Source organism: Grammomys surdaster, unplaced genomic scaffold, assembly GCF_004785775.1.
Source record: "Grammomys surdaster isolate TR1022 unplaced genomic scaffold, NIH_TR_1.0 751, whole genome shotgun sequence".
Classification (NCBI taxonomy): domain Eukaryota; kingdom Metazoa; phylum Chordata; class Mammalia; order Rodentia; family Muridae; genus Grammomys; species Grammomys surdaster.
In genome coordinates, this window is record NW_021605170.1 from 574,184 (window position 1) to 591,925 (window position 17,742).

Genomic DNA, 17,742 nt, shown 5'->3' on the forward strand with positions numbered 1-17,742 from the left:
GCGCAGAACTATGTGAATACACCTCATGCTTCGCCATCGCAGCAGCAGCCTGCAGATGCTGTATTGCTGAGGACAGGGTTCAGTGACACAATCTTAATGTGAATCTGAACACTTCAGGTTGCACCTGCACTTACTACTGACAATAAGTCCACAGCTGGTGCCCTCACTGCTACACCACTCCAAAGTAGGAGTATCTGTGTCTACGCCCCGAGCCTCCACAGTGATCTGTATTCATAATCCATGCCTCTCTTCTAGGGAGTCACAGAGACTCGGCCACCTATGCCTATACCCCATTGCCTCTATAAGTGACATATAGAAGCCTGATGGCCCCCTGTAGCCCCCGCAACAAAGTCAGAGAGACACAGAGTACCTGTGTCTATAACCCACAGCCTCCATAAGTAAGTACAAAGATCTGGTCTATCTTTGTGTATACTCAACAGCCGTACACATCTCTACAAATGAACCACAAAGACACAGGATATTTGTGTTACATCTTACAGCCTTTACAAAAGGAGTCATAGAAACCTGAGGTTCCTGTTCATGCAGCCAAATGAACACTTCCTAAGTACCTTCTATGTCCTAGACTCTGAATCTTGAAATAATAAATACATAGGATTTTAAATTTAAAAAAGAAAGAGAAACACAATGGTGAATAAACATGTACAATCCCTCCCTGCTTATACTTGGATTTAGATGTGTTTACAAACACAAACAAATGGGAACAAACTGTTATGTTGTCGGCATGGACATAATGGAGGCCAGAGAGACGGCTCCGTGGTTACGAGCTCTGGTGGCTCCTTCAGAGGACTTAGGCTTGATCCCCAGGAGCCACATGATGGTTACAACCATCCAACATTGTTTCCTTTTAGCCTCTGCACTGAATACACATGATGCATAGACATGCACGCAGGCAAAACACCCATACACATAAAAAGAAAAAAATTAATCACAAAGAATGCTATGAAGGAAAAGCAGATGATAGGAGACATTTCTGGTAATGGGGAATAATTGATTTTAGATTAGAAATGAAATATAATAGGGCAAGGACAGCCTGAGAAGCTGACTGTAAAGGATGACCAGGAATCAACCAGATGAGGTACTGGAGAAGAACAGCAGTCATTATGAACATCTTGTTCAAAGTTCCTGGGGAGTGCAGGTGGGAGCTGGGAAGGAGTTATTCCCAACAGAACTAAAAAAACAGACAGAGTGCAAGAAGCATCAGATTTGGCTAGATGTTGTGGAAGATTCTGTTGGTCCTATTGTGGGATTCAGAGCATAGAACATGTACTGATGGTGTGGATATAGGTAGGCCTCCTAGGAGTGACGGACCCACAACAATGTCTGCTAATCTTTGTAGGCTTGTTGTTTTCCCTAATGGTTTTCTATCCTTATATTTCTGAAGCATCAAAATCCTTAGCAGCTGTTTTTTTGTTGGCAATCTGCTAGGCTAGAATTTTGTAAACAACAACATATATAAAACTACCAAGCAATGGCTGGCCTAGTGGGTAATGCTATTCAAAAGACTAAGTCAGAAAGATCACAAATTGAAGGAAAACCTGGGTTACAGAATTCAAAACCAGTCTGTATAACAGTGAGAGTGTTTCAAAATAAAACTAAAAGAGGCTGAGAGATATAGTTTAGTGATAGAGTACTTGCCTAGCATAGGCAATTCCCAGTACTATGAAACCAACTACTATCATAACCAAATAAATAAGAAAATAAATAAATAAATCCAAATGAACAAAGAAAAAAAACACCCAAAATGCCCACCATACATACACCAAAATAAAACATCACCAAACTTAAAACAACTAAAAAGCCCAAACCAAACCAACCAACACCTTCCCATCTACTCAAAAAAAAAAAAAAACAAAAAAACAAAAAAACAAAAAAACAAAAAAACCTTATAAGCCAATAAGTTATTTTAGAAAAAGAAAAAAACAAAGCAAGAGTAACCATTACAAATAATCTAGTCTAAAAGCATACACTGAAGTCAGCTCTCACCTCTAACAAAGCTTCTCACCTGGACTACTGGACTGAGTACTCACTCAGAAAGTCCTCCTGCCCCTTGCTGCATATGGCTCCCAGTCATTTTCCAGCTAGCAGGGTCTAGTCTTCCATAGCTAACACTCATGGTGCTCAGCCTAGTATATGTATATCACAACTTAAAGAAAACTTGCCAGTATCATGTGAAATACTGCCTCAAACACAAGCACCATCTCTGTACTTGTGAAGGAGGATCAGTGACAGATAGATGTGTTAGTTATGCTGGACATACTAGAGCAGATCAGTTGAAAATGTGACTCAAGTGATCTATACAGGGTCCCATAGAGGTTCACTCTTCTCCTGGAATCATTCCTTTTGTCATAGAAATAGCCTCTACGATTTTCAGCTGGAAGACAAAATCACTTGCTTAGTCTGCAGTCCGCCTTTCTGATCCTGTTGCCCTTACAGTATCTAATCTAACCAGGCTCTTTCAAACACTACACAGGAGCTGCTCCAACAACCCCTAATGACTCTACATCCTCAGACCCAAGAGTTAGCTCGTAATTACAGCATCAACAGAGTGGCTTACTTTCTCCTTATTGACCTTCTCTTTTCACAGCTTCCTGTCCCACCTCCCCCATCTCTCACTACCCTGCTGGTTAAATGAGAGTGGTCCCCTAGGTTCATTTATTTGAATACTTGGTCCCTAGCTGGTAGAATTGTTTGGAAATGATTAGGGGGTGTGGCCTTGTTGGAGGAGGTATCACTGGAGGTGGCTTTGAAGTTTCAAAAGCCCAGCCATCCCCAGGTAGCTCTCTGCCTCAGCCTTGTAGATGATGATATAAGCTTTCAGGTACTACTCTAGCACATCCCTGACTGCCTGACTGAGATCCTACCTGCAGCCAGGTTCCCTGTCATGATAGTTACAGACATAAGCTTCTGGAAACTGTAAGTGCCAAATAACCTCCTTCTTTTATAAACTGCCTTGGTCATGATGTCTTACCACAGAAATAGAAGAATAACTAAGACGCCCGCCTGCCTTGTAAATGAGCTCCTGCCTACCTTACTGCATGGGCACCATTTCTTCACTATTTAGCTGAAAACCTGGAGCTGTTTCTTCGGCCTTAGGACTTCTTGTGCCTTATATCCCACGGTGCCAGCAAACACTCTCTTGCTACCTCCAAAATACATCTACTTTCTAATTTTAACTACCATGCTGAGCCCACACTGTCTTACCTCACACCAAAACACTGGAGCTGCTTCTTGCCTGCTCTGCTACAATATAAGGCAAACTCCCAGAGGGAACCTGGGAGAGCCTTTGAAAATCCAGGAAACTGCTGTGTCCTCCTTCACCTAGACAAAACTGGAAGCTCATCCAATGCCTAAAAGCCCTCTGATGATATGTCTGAACTCATCTCCCGTGCCCTCTGTCCCCCAATCTACAAAGCTTCCTCCTAACTCTAAGGACAGGCTTGTCTTAGTCTGTCAGCCCTCCATGTTTCTATGTCCAATCTCCTAGGGCTCTGGGTACCATCTGCATCTATCACAGTGCTTGTGTTCTCTTCACCCTAAACAATTTTGTGAGGATAGAGATCTAGGGCTGCTCAATTCCTTATCTCCAGTTTATTTTGGTTTGAGTTTTTGTTGTTGCTGCTGTCGTGGCTTTTTTGTTTTTTGAGACTGGGTTTCTCTGTCTAACAGCCCTGGCTGTCCTTGAACCCACAGAGATCTGCCTGCCTCTGCCTCACAAGTGCTTAAAGGTGTGCACCACTACACCCAGTCTTTGTCCCTTGTTCATAAACAAAAACTTGGTAAATAATTGTTGAATTGAGAAATATATGAAAGATTTCAAAAAGCTTAATTATATTCATGGGTGTTGGTAATAATGACAGTTAAGGAAGTTAGAAAACTGGAACATAATATTAATCATTAGAGTAACAACTACAAAGTATCCCATTACAAATTGCACACCAGAAAACACCTAAAAAACATAAGGACCATGGAATCATGAAGACCTTATAGAAGTTGGAACTATTAATTAATTACCTTACCTTTTTCATACGATGGTACATTTTCTTGCAATAGTTTGCTAAGCTGTAATGTGTTTAAATGTAAAAATCTCAGTTGTTCTCTCATGGGTTTTCTCTCTATAACTGGGAATAAGAGGCTTCCTACACTGTCTTTAGGAATTGGCAAACCAAGTCCTATTGCTAGTGTTGCAGCCAAGTCAGTCTGCTGAACATGCTTTGGGTGTCGAATATCCCCTAGAAAAAAGCAAAACATTTTAAGCAATAGATTTCTACAAAGTAGAAAATGGTAGTTATTCTTGAATTTGAGCAACAACAGCTAATGTTAAGACAAATTACCATGATTTCAAGTCACTCAAACATAGATTCACACAGAAACCACCTCCTTAATTTTTATGTCAGTAAACATATTAAGTGCCACTTTCCCCTAAGTGGCTTATAATACACTAGACAGAGAGTCTGATTTTTAAAACTACAGTTACTGTGATTGCAGCATTGGGCATGAAAGTGACAAGTAGCCAGACAGAGAGGCCATGAGATGGTCACTTAGGTGATGTCAAGTCAACATGAGTTAGTATTAACAGTGGTTCATGAACGATAGCAGGATCTTTTCTTTAAAAAGCAGGATGAAGCTGGGCAGTTATGACCAGGATAAGGCCCTTGCCACCCACATCTCTTCAAGCCTTCCATAGCAGTCTGCCCTACCAGCTCCCAGAAGAATGGCTGTTCTGCAGGCTGGGAAGTATAAGATCAAGGTATCAGAATCTAGTAAGGTTTATTCCTTTCTTCCAAGATGATGCCTTAATTATCGTACCCTGAAGGGAGGGAACAGTGCATCTCCATGTGACAGAAGATAGAAGAGGAAATGTTTGAGATTTTATTAAATAATAAAATGGAGGCCATTTTTAGTGGGTACCAGGGCTCATAAGCTGAGACCTGACAAAAGGCACCAACTCCCAACACCAATACATTGGAGATTAAGCTTCTCTCACATAAATTTTGGGAGAATATTAACACTAGATCAACAAGAACAATTTTATAAAGAAAATGCCCCCTGTATACTCTAGATTTCCCAGTGATAGTATTTATATAAGAGAGGAAAAATTGTTCTTCCCATGTATCACCAGTTTCAAATCAACTAATGAATTTATTATTATCCTTCAATAAATGGCCAACTAAACTTGTTCATTTTTTTAGTAAAAGTGTGAGATCATGGTTTTCAGCATATGGACTAGTTTCTGTTCATTATAGCTACTATTCTTTTTTGTTTTCTTTAACATATCTTTGGCTAATGGGAACATCTTTATTCCCAAGTCCTTGAGGCAAGACCTCAGTGGTCTCTGATCTGTCTCTTGCCCTCTGAACACTATTCCTAGCTGCCATGTTTGTGTCCTTCTCAGGGCTCGCTTGGCTCCTTAGGGTACCCTGATCCTTCAGGTAGAATTGGAAGAATATACTGTTTCACAGCTAGAAGTCTGAACTTATGCTGGATTTTATTATGTTTCTGGATAAAACAAAGAAATCTTTTAAAATAGGTTAATCTTGAATTTGCATTAATACTTCCAGCTCATATTAAGAACTATGGAATCACCTCCTTAGATCTGGCCTCTGCTCTCTTCCTGCCTGAGCTTTAACCTGAATCCTGGTTAAAATCAGCATTTGGTAGAGTTAGAACATCACATGGTACGTTATGCCACTTATGTTATGTTATGCCACAGTAGACACAGTCTTAGAAGAGGATCTGATGAAATGAAAGTAGATGTGTATTGTGTTTGCTTTTGTTTTGTTTGTTTTTTCAGCTCAAAACAATGTAAGAAAATAGTAGCAGAAAGTACTGGAAGATGATAAGCAATAATACTGAAGTAGAAAGTTTGTCTAGAAAATAAATTTGACCAAATGAAATGTCTATACAACCAAAACATACTACAATTATAGTAAATTCTCCACAGACTCACACTTGTATATTTAAGAAGTTTGAGCAGAGCAACCTGAAAAGACTTCCCTGGAGACCCAGGCAACTCTGTAAACCTGTTGTGATGCTTCTGGGGTTGGAGTGTCATATTTTTATGGATGAGAAAGTTCTCCTAGGTTACTTTTTATCAAAGGTTGTTTTGTATACCAGGGCCCTGGACCTTGAACAACACAGCCATTCTTCTAGGAGCTGGTAGGGCAGACTGCTAGGGAGGACTGCTTCCTCCATCGATGAGCCTGACCAGTCTTGCCAGCACAAACTGTTTTAATAACTATAGCTTTGTAACGTGAACACAGGATACAAAGGGCTTTAATCTACAGTCATGTCAGAGAACTACTCTCAGTTCTTCTTCCACTACTCATACATCTCCATTAGGCCCACAACACCTCTACTTCAGCAATCTTTAAAACCTTTAATAAACAAATATCAATTTTTAAAAAAAGCTGTTAGGCACCATTTTTGGTTTGGAAGGCAGAACAAGTTTATGAGACAGACAAAGTCCTATGTAGTGGTGAGTCAGCCAAGCAACACGCCTGCTCTCCCTGATGGCGGTCCAGCAGGAGCATTATCCTTCCCTTGCCTTTGGAGTGACCCGTACCTATCTATGGTTCCCACTGGGGCCTAAGGACTCAGGACAGGTAGCAGCAGGTTGAACGTCAGTCTATGAAATCACAAGGCAAATAATCCAAACTTCACAAAAAACAACAGCCACCATTTACTGTCTGGAATTATCTAAGTTTATTTATCAAATGAAGAAACACTCATTCATGAAAATCTACTGAACTTTTGTAAGAACTTTAAGAGTCTATAGCACATGAATTTCTCCACCCCACTCCCAAGCTCCAGGAGACAGCAACTCTAAGGGGTGTCAACCCAGAATGTAGCCCCATCACTCACCCCATCTACAATGGAGTGTCTACCCACTCCAAGGTGGAAACAGGCCATTTCTCATCTGTTTTTGTCTCAGAAACAAAAGAATATTCAGGTGTCAAGACTGGAGCTTCTAGGTTTGGTGAGAGCAAAGAGGCAGTTATATACAAGGGCATCAAAAGGAAGCAACCAATAGTCCTACCCAGCTGTACTGCCTATGAACAACTATGACAACCTATGAGAACCAGATGCAGGATGACCCTAAGGGTACAATTGTGCCTTCATATCCCGGTGGTCACCAACAGCTTTCTAACTGGATTTACGGCTATTCCATTAAATAGGATGGAAATCATACCTGGTGCTGGAAAACTAACCAATTCCCCAGGGTCAGTGGGGCCATGGATTTTAGAGAGTGTAACACCTCCATTTTACTAAACCAGCATAATTCCTAACTGCATTCTAAATATTTATCCTTAAACCCACAAATAAGTGTAGCTTTTACCAGTCATCAAAGAAACTTCTCTTTGTAACAGATGGAGACCATTTCAGAAAACTGTATGGTCAAAATGTAGAGAACAAGTGATCACAAGTGTCCACTCTCAACTGACACAGCCACAGCATAATTCCTGAACAAGCGATCCTGGGTGTCCACCCCCAACTTATACACCTACAACTAAGAGCTCAGGAAACATCTCCATTGAGGAAGCAGAAAGACTGTAAGGGCCAGGGGACCAGGAAATCTGCTATAATAGCATGTCTCCTCGAAACAACAGGGAGCCTTTGCCCATGACAGCCCAACAATATGGCTGCCTACATATCAACAGACATGCTAACACAGAAAGGATAGACTTCACAGTCTCCACAGGCAAAGCACTACTGGAAATTAAGGAATGCTCAGAAGGAGAAACAGTCCTCTCCAGGGATGAGCCTTCTAGTTAGCTATCTAATACCAACTGGTTAGCCTTCAAGTTATATAGAAATATGTAATGTTAAACAAACTGAGCAGGTTGTAGTTGTACATTTAAAGACACATAAAATTTGTGTGTGTGTGTGTGTGTGTGTGTGTGTGTAGTGTAGTGTAAAACAATAACAAAGAAAAGAGAGACCATGATTTCAAGGGGAAACATGGAAGGGACTGAAGGCAGAAAACAGATGGGGGGGGGCAAATTGTGTAATTTTAAGTTTAAAAATCTTATTTAAAAAAAAAAACTTATGAAGCTGAGCGTGCTGGCACACACCTTTAGTCCCAACACTTGGGAGGCAGGTGGATCTCTGTGAGTTTGAGACAGCCTGGTCTACAAATCAAGTCCAGGACAGCCAGGGGTATTACAAAGAAAAACTCTGTCTCAAAAGAAAACACCCCCCCCAAAAAAAAATCAAAACAAAACCTTCTGGTGCAAGCTGTGCATGTCCAGCGAACTTTCTGCCCTTCACCTTAATCTTTTACAAACTGTTACATGACTTGCATAGTCCAAAATGTGTCTATTGTCTTTTCTTTTTAAATTATGACATTAAACTCAGCATGGCCAGGAACGTACTCTTTAATTGAGGATGTTTAGAAAGAGGCCATCCTGTCTTTATGAATATGTACAGGCTCTCTAACTAAATCCCTGCTTCTGTCCAAGAGAACACAGCTTTGGAAATGACTCTCTGCACACTTTCATGTCCAGGCTGGACTTATTTTGGCTTTGCACTCACCAAGATAGTAACCCAATGCATTAGGTTACAGGACCAGACCCAGAGTATCCATAGGCTTCAGCTGTGCTGCAGAGATAACTATGGTACCCACTGTGTGCATGATTTGGTCTTGTGGAGGCAGAAGGGCATGTAGCTTCAAGGGGGATAAGCCAGGCAAGGTGAATCAGGTACAGGTGAAAGACAGGATTATGTTTGACTGAGAAATACGGCCTTAGCCAGTCCATGGTGCTCTCTCTGAATCCCTGACACTTGCTATCAACCTAGGGTTTTAAATAATGAGTACTTTTAAAAATATTTAAATATTAGTTGCTGGCAATTTTTCATTTAAAAATATTTAAGGCTGGGCAGAGGTGGTACATGCCTTTAATCCCAGCACTCAAGAGACAGAGGCAGGCAGATCTCTGTGAGTTCAGGCCAGCATGGTCTATGGAGGGTGTTCCAGAACAGCCAGACCTTTGTATATGTGTGTACATGTATGGGCACATGCATTCCCTCCAGGTCAGATGACAACTTGTGAGAGTGACTTCTCTCCTTCCACCAGGGGGTCCCAGAGATGGAATTCAAGTAGTCATACTTGGCCATAGGTACCCCTACCCACTGGGCCATCTCACCAGCCCAAGGCAAATTTTTAGTAGTTCCAGGCCTATCTAGTAATATTTCTGCAACAGAATTTTTACAAAAAAGTATTTATAATTTTGAGAATCAGAGCAAAGAACATAAATTATAAGTCCTGACTGCCGATCACCCCTTCAATTTTTATTTTACATTGTTTACAATCACTTATACCAGATTATAGTTTAAAATGTTAATCATTCCTAATTCTCACCAGGTTTCCTTTCAAATGCAGAGCTGATTAGGAGCAAAGGTGTGCTCACTTCCTCTGTGGAAGAGGCCCCATGGCTCCCTGTCTCAGACATTCCATGGTCACCACAGAGAACCAGCAAACTAGGTAAGAGAGTCTCTCTGTCCTGTAAGGTAAAGAGGAACACGTCAGCTGTATTTGTCTACAAGAACATATATGGTCCTGCAAAAGCAAAAACTGCAGAGCCTCACTTTAGCTCATAAATAGGACCTTCACCTTAAAGCCTTAAATCTCTTCCAGCGAAGTTACAGTCCTATCAATGAGTCAAAGTGAATCACGTGACAGGTACACGTGACAGGTGAATCGAGAGCAGTGCATAGCTCACAGAGTACATAAGGGTTGTGTTTATGACCACTAACAGCAAGGTATCTGTTATTTCCAAACTGTGGGCACATGACTCCTCCTGCCTCGGTTTCCTGTCAAGAGAGAAACTAAAGGCATTTATTTTACAGGATGGTGTAAAGGTGACACGTGGCATCCAGAGAGGGCACTAGGCAGATCATGGAACTTCTCTGCCCAGAGTTGCAGCCATTTGATATTATCTGCTCTACTGTACTGGGCAGGCTCTTGACCCTCAGCGCTTCTGTGCCAGACACACATTCACACAGATAGTGTGTATCTGTCCCTCCCTCCCTCCCTTCAAGTCTATTCACATGGAATACTTATCCAGGAAGATGGTCCTGAATATACCATTTAAAATCATCCCCCCCCCCCAAAAAAAGGGGTGCTGGTTCCTCCTGCCCATGTTTTCCCTTGACAGCAACTACTTTTTGGTACATTTACATTGTTTACTATATTTCTCATGTTTCTTTCCTGGCCAGAGTGTAACTCTACTAACAGTAGCATTCTGAGAACAGTGACCTGGAAGGTAGCTATGGCAAAAGCACAACTAGCTCACTGATAATGGGCATGGAGCCATCTCCATCATTTCTATACATTCTAGGAAATACTGGTCACGTGGCATTGCATCCCCATGCAATGTACCACAGTACGCCTTACCTTTGACAGCAGAGAAGTGTAAATCTTCATCAGCACACTGTCCATTTCACTAAGCTTATGACCAATCAGGGGGCTGTTGGGCCCAGAAATGTGGCCAATGTGATCCAGCCCTAGATAGTGAAGGATTAACACATCCCAATCTCCTCTTTTTAATACTTTGTCCAAATGTCTTGTGACATTATTATCCACCTTCAAAGGGAAGGAAGAAGTACATATAAACAGTGCATCTAATTTTTCCTGGATTATCAGGAGTTAATCTTAAGCAACTCATGGAAATTGAAAAGACAAAAACAAAATTAAAACAAAAGCCCTGAAGTTATTTTTAAAAAAATTAAATGAATATTAGTATTAGATTCAGTTCTTATACTTGTTCTGTTTAATGTCTCTAGCTTGTGAACAAACATATTATACAGATAATTTAAATTAGCCAAGACCAGTGCTGGTCTTAACTAAAGCTGAATAAAAAAACTAAATAAGCACCAAGAAGCCACAGGATAATAAAGGGTGAATGGCAGCCAACCAAGACAGTACAGTATAGTTAGGAATATGTAGCAGTCCTACATAAAGGCTATGCTTGGAAAGAATAGAACAACATTCATAACATCTCCTGTTTCTGAAGCAAACATCATGGCAATGCGAGCAGGTAAATAGCTCCTAATAGAGCTAGGATCCTGCATAGCCCTGAGTCTTCAGTAAGCCCACTTCCTCCCCACTAAATCATGTACCACAAAGAAAAGTATTTCCACCTGATATCTTAGTGTGAAAACTTGTCACTACTGAAAAGTCTCACTGTGCCTGCCGTGGTGAAGTGTAGAAAGGGTTTATCACTCTAGAAAAGGTATCAGTGAGACTATATATACTCAAAGACTGGCCCCAACCCCCAAACTAAACTGAGACTCTTGTGTAGTGCTACACAGACAACACCTGTATTATTTCCTGTGCTGCAGGCCCAGCCTTCTCATACCCATCTCACATATCAGCAGTATGCACTGTACTCCTCTAACTTTGTTGCCTCCCTTTCTGCCTATGAGTCCTCTCTCATTCAGTGACATAGCTCCTCTGCTGTGGTACCCTTTCTGACCTTCTGTGTCCTCAATGTCTGTCCAACTATTTTGCATTTTGGGGCTTACATACCTTCGTTCACTCCAGCACCGGGTTTATGCTACCACTTACAACTGACTACAGGAATGAATGATCTTATAATCTTGTCATACCATTCCATAAATTAAAAAAATACCACACAGGAAATAGCATCACCTCTAAGTGGTAGTATCAGACTCTACCTAAGGTATAATGCTTCTGTTTTTAAAAAACTGACCTCTGACATGAGGCATGGTGGTGCATGGCTGTAATCCCAGCACTCTGGAGAAGGAGCCATGGGTATTAAGAGTTCAAGAATGGCCTCTGCTACATATCAAGTTCCACTCTTACCTAGGTAGCATGAGAGTTTGGAGAGAGAGGGAGAGAAAGAGGGAGAAAGAGAGAGAGAGACAGAGACAGACAGACCTCGATATAATCTGACACAAAGAACGATGTGGTCCCATCATATTCCACAAAGTGTTTTGGGAATAATTTAACCCATGTTTCATCTCCATAAAAGATTATTCTTTTCCCAGCAGCTTTTGCCTGTCTTATCACATTGTCTTCTAGGAGCACAGGAGAATTGAGATTCCTGATGACATCAACAAAGCCAGGGAGACTTCCTGTCATCAACGCCTGTAGAAAGAAACACATCAAGACTTAGACTACAGATCCAAAAGTGCAGCACAAGAGATAGGAAGATGAGTTGTGGGTCAAACAGGTGGGTACAAACCTACAGCAGGCCCTGTTCTAGACACTAAAGTCAGAGCTGGACGATAAGCGAGCAGGTGAGAGGACGAAGATAGGACACGGACTTTGGACCAATATATCAAACTCAATATTGAAGACTTGATTATTTAATGAACATGGTTCAGGGAATCCTTACATTATTAACATGGTGAAGAAGATGACAATAATAGTTAGACACAATGCCAGTCACAGAAGCTATGTCTTACTGACAAAGTTAACACTAGCATATGTGTATAAACATTGATGACATGAACCTGTATATTCAGACCCTTTGTCAAGGTTTCACATAAGATTTCACCTGCCTTTTGTACAAGCAAGCTAATTAACAAACCCTAACAATCTAGCAAATCTAATATCTTTCTCTATTTTTTTTAAAGAAACCCTGCTTATACACAGTTCTCAAAGTAAATTGAGCCAAGAATGTTAGTGGCACATCAGATGACACCTACAATACTGTACCATATAATAGATGGTAGGTGTCAGATACCCTCCTATCTTTCTGATATAGAGTGGAGTCAATATTGTCCCCACTTTTACAACAGATGCTACAAGCCATAGTAATCGTAATGAATCTTCATGATTTGGAGTTATATCACCACCTAAAATATAACATACATAGGTTTGTGGTGAAAAGAACAGGAATCTTTGTAATGCCTACAGAATTCTGATAAAATTTTTTTCAGTGGCAAATAAATGCAAACTTCATTTTTAAGGTTCTAGGACTTGAACTCGGTGCTATACATATGCTAGACAAGTGCCCTAATGTTGAGTTTTATCACTAGCCAAAAATGTAAATTTAAATCAACCAGACTTCCAGAATGGCAGAATTTAGAAGCTTGGCACCCCCTGGCCCTGCACCCCAAGAGCAATGGAAAACCAACAAAAACTGTCAAGAGCAATTACTTTGGAAATTTAACTGTCACCAAAATCATGTAATAAGTTGTATAGGCATGCTCAAGTAAGCACTGTATCTGTGGTTTTTCCTATCTCCTTCCTGCTCTACTTGATCTGATAATGGCTCCATTTCAGTTGGCTCTGATAGGCAAAAAAACAACTTGAAATCTGAAAAAGGGCTTGGGAAGGAAGACAACTATGGACAAGTTTTAAAGCATGCACGTATTTCTGGGAATCTAGAAAGACTCAGAAATAACAAAAACTACTAATTCTTCTAGCTGAGGTGGAGTTCCTGATTAAACAGTGAAAGGCAGATCAGGCTTGAAAACTACCTAGACAGTCAAGTGTCCCAGCACACACCAGCCTTGGGTAGATTCCTTAATGGGTGACAGGCTCAATTGAACTTTTGTCAATCATTGTCTGACCCTGGACTACACTGGACCTGAAAAGCCCATTGGAAGACTGGTTTAAAAATAAAAGTAAGAATTTGAAGAAAAAAAAGCCAAAAAAAAACAAGAACAAAAAACAAATCTCTAGGGCTTTGAAAGACTGCTCAGCAGTTATGAGCACTTGACACTCTTGTAGACAACCCAGGTTCAGTTCACGACAGCTCACAATCACTTGAAACTCCAATCCCAATGGATACAATACTTTTTCTGCCTTCTGTGGTGCACCTACATGCATGCAGGCAAAATGCTCATACACATAAAATGAAATAAATGTTTTATTTAATGCAGCCGCAGATTTGGAAACACTTCTGGTCCTTTCTGCCAACACTCCCCTACTCCTCCTAATAGTGTCTTTTTAGGTGTAACTTCTGCAAACAGGCTTTTCAGGCTCCATGATCTCAGCAGCACTTCTATCTCTCCAGCAGAGCTGTATGCTGCTCTTCCTGCCAGGCACTCAGCATAATCTAGCTGCGTGTTTCTGTGAATGCTTGTTTGTCCATGCCTCTGTCCATCCATAGAGCCTACAAGCCCCATGATAGCAGTTTCCCCCAAATGTATATCCATTACAGTATGAAGACCTCGTAGTTGCTCAGTAAATACTCTTCAATCTACAGACAGGGATCTTTTTTTTTTTGCCATGATTCTTAGGTAAAGCACCATGTACTTCAGAACCACCCTCACCAAACTGAACAACTAATTATGTAGTAGAACAGTTCTTCAGACCAGTTCATTCTTGTTTGATCATTTTGTATAATGTAATTTTGACAAATAATTTAACTTGACCAAGTTTGTTTATATACAAATAATGGACTACACTGACTATTCCCCAAAGGCTCCCTCATGCCTGATGACTAAGGAACACGGTAGCCCGCCAAAGAGAAGGGTACATATATATCTCTTGGACTATGATGGCCTGGAGTCTGGTTCTAAATCCTTCCTCCTCTCCATGTGGTATGAGCTACCTAACAAGGGATAAAAGGATTATCATATTATGGGATTACGTTAGCATCCCACTGCCCAGCAACACTGATAACACTGAAATATTTTCCATGTTATTAAAATAGGGTCTCCAAGTGGGTTAAATAATTGCTCTAAACTTTCAAAAAAGAGCCAAATCATGATTCATAAAATTTAACCAAGTTAAATTTACCTTGATTCGAGGCATAGTAACTGTGGGTGGCTTTGCCTCAGCCACAAAACTATGAGACGCTCCCTTTTCTACCAGATACGTTGTGTAGGGCATATACTTCACACCTTTCGACCCAAACACAAAATCATCTCTTAGAGCATCTATCAGCACAATAACCACTTTGCTGAAGAGAGGTGGTGGCAGCTTTGTCCAGTTTGAACTGACTCCTAAAAGTGTTTAGAAAAGGAGAAATTAAATTTTAAACTCTATTTAGTATCCCATTGCCTTCAATGTCTCGTTTGTTCTTCTAGCACATATCAAATGTATTTCAACCTAAAAGAAGGCCCATTTTTGGTAGCCAGTGTTGTGTTAATTTTCTAAGAAACCAAACAAGACAACTGTGAAGGTTCCTTCAAGGGTTGTAACCAGCCTGCAGATGACAGACTACCAAGGTCATCTCCTGGCTAGGCTGGACAATATGTTAACAATGAGTGGGTATCCCAGGAATGTGTAGTGAACTGCTCTTAGCACGGTGAAGAGTCCAGGACAGGGACACCTCTACCTAAGAGTCGTACAGCTGTGACCTGTGCCTCCCTGAGCTTGGCCTAAAACCTAGCCTTGCAGGCAATGAACCTATGGGCTTACATGTCCAGTGGCTGTGATTATGTGGACCTGTTCACAGCAGCAGAGTTGTTATCAGGTGTTTATTTCTGTGTTGGTGAGGATAGTAGGGTCCTAATGCAGAGGCTTTAACTACTGAGGGGCGGGAAGTGTTCTGGGGGAGAGTTGTAGAAAACTGGGAGGGGGGGTCTGAGGAAATATCAAAACTAGAAACCTAAATTGTGAGTGGTTGAAAGGTTATTAGGAAAAAGGGGTACGAATCACTGAATAACTCCAAACAAGATGCAAAGCTGGAATTATCGGGGTTTATTCTGATTATCACGTAGGTCCACATAGGGCCAGAGGCTGCGGATGTCTCAAAGGTGTATTAAACATAAGCAACGCTAAAACAATACAATTTGTTTCGTTGGTGGGGCAGAATGAAAGCGGGAAACACTGAGAAGGGGGCGGGGAGCTATACCTGCTACGGGTTCGGGCGCTGGGGTCTCTGCACCGTGCTCTGGTCTGGCAAAGGAACGAACAGGAGCCGGGAAGAATCCCCGAATAAAGATCGCGACCCCGATCACCTCAATCGCTACGCAGCTGGCAGCGAAGGCCCCGGAGCCCAGCCGCATTCTGCACAGCCGCTGGGCGGGACGGCCCAAAACTAAGTGTAACAGCGGGCGCCACAAACCCGCACCCAGAGCCCACACCCGGACTGTCAAGACCTGCTTCCCAGAGTGCCTCGCGCACCGGAAATACATCGAGTGGCGAGCGCCCGCGGTCGCTCCCTGATGACGTTCTCCGCGGACCGGCCGTGGGGTGATCCTCCCGTGAGTCTCTGCCCACTCCGAAACCGAAAGGCCCACGTAATCCCCGGCTGGTCCACTCAGGAGCCTCGCTTCCGGTGTCACCGAGACTCCCTCACCTGCCCTGCCCGCTCAGGATTCCAAATTTCGGCGCCTTCACCCCTTGACTCAAGCACCTGAGCCAGGCGCATCTGGCGCTGTCCATTGTCCCTGCAGTTTTTAGCTGCTGGTTTCTTGTGAGGCTGGTTTTTATGTGTATCAGTCCTACCCACTTCTTCCTGGTATTATGGCCCCAGTTTTCTGACAGATCGAGACGCGTTTCTGGGTCTGGGGCGAGCCTGCAGATTAAGCGATCCTGATGTGATTGGCGATCAGTGGGCTCCCGATCTTCAGAAAGCTGCCCTTCTCTGGAGGGAACCACTAAACCTGAGGAGATCACATGTATAAAGGGGCTAGGTCTTTCCACTCTTGATCCAGGAATATTCCTGGACTCATGCAATGAGACAGAAGCCAGTCTTTGAACCGAGCCCACACCTGCCTTGACTTCTACACTCATTTTCCTTGAGGACCTTGCTTCTGTCAGTCAAAAGACCCAAACCCCTTCTCACGCTGCTGTTTTTCCAGGAAGTCGAGAACAAGGTGGATTTTAAGGTGTGTCTTCCAGACTTAAATATAAGAATCCTGTTAATTGGTTTTGCTGCTATTAAGTTCTATGAATTCCTTAATATCTTGGATAGCAACATTAATATTTGATTTGTAAGCTAAGTTTTTACCTAGTTCATGGGGTTTTTTCCAATACGTTTTTTAGTTTGCCATAATCACACGTACAATTTTTTAAAATTCTCTGTGGATTTGGGGTCATGCTATTAAAAAAAAAAAACAAGCATGAATTTTGGGGAAGTTTCTTCTCACCTTTTTCTTATAAAAGTTTTATAGCTTCAGTTATTAAATTTTAGTGGTTAATCCATTTTGACTTGATATTTCTGTATGTATAAAGGAAATACATATTCTTCTGCATATTTACCCAACACAAGTGGTGTTAAAAATATTATGTCCTGGATCTCTGTGAGTTCGAGGAAAGTTCCAGGCCAGCAGCAGCTACATAAAGAAACCCTGTCTCAGAAAAAAAATTAAATAAATAAATAAATAAATAAATAAATAAATAAATAGCTTTGTGTGTATGTGTGTGTGTGTGTGTGTGTATAGCCTTCTTGAATTTGTCAGTGGTTAGTTGATGACATAGTTTATTTATTTATGTGGTTTTATGACAATACCACACTGTTTTATTAAATCAAAATATCAGTATGAAACTACCAGAAGAATATACATGCATATGTACATAATAAAATATCAGTAAAATATATGTAGCAAGTACTGACAAATGAAGATAGAAATAGGAAATATAAGAACAATGTTTTGACACTTTAATATCCTAGACAACATTTAATTAGCACTGGCTTGCAGATTCAGAGGTTCAGTCCATTATCATCATGGCAGGAAGCATGGCTGTATGTAGGCAGATATGATGAGATATATAAAGCCAAGAGTTCTACAACTTTCTCTGACAACAATCAAAAGGAGGCTGACTTCTCTGGACTGGGCAGAGCTTGAACACTA

The 17,742-nt window shown here is 41.4% G+C and overlaps 1 protein-coding gene across 7 annotated transcripts in view; it reads right to left on the reverse strand.

Annotated features, from left to right (window-relative positions):
- Pigg (phosphatidylinositol glycan anchor biosynthesis class G) overlaps window positions 1-16,021 on the reverse strand; it is a 48,087-nt gene extending 32,066 nt beyond the window's left edge. For all 7 annotated transcript variants that reach the window (XR_003713231.1, XR_003713230.1, XM_028782357.1 and 4 more), the window contains exons 1-6: window positions 15,798-16,021; window positions 14,738-14,943; window positions 11,921-12,130; window positions 10,415-10,603; window positions 9,380-9,521; window positions 4,038-4,250 (exon numbers count right to left, since the gene is read on the reverse strand). Coding sequence is in view for 5 of the 7 variants with exons in the window: in XM_028782357.1 (XP_028638190.1) it covers window positions 4,038-4,250; window positions 9,380-9,521; window positions 10,415-10,603; window positions 11,921-12,130; window positions 14,738-14,943; window positions 15,798-15,951 (1,114 nt within the window). In the remaining 2 variants the exon portion in view is untranslated. The remainder of the gene's footprint in view (window positions 1-4,037; window positions 4,251-9,379; window positions 9,522-10,414; window positions 10,604-11,920; window positions 12,131-14,737; window positions 14,944-15,797) is intronic.
- Between the last annotated feature and the right edge of the window lie 1,721 nt (window positions 16,022-17,742).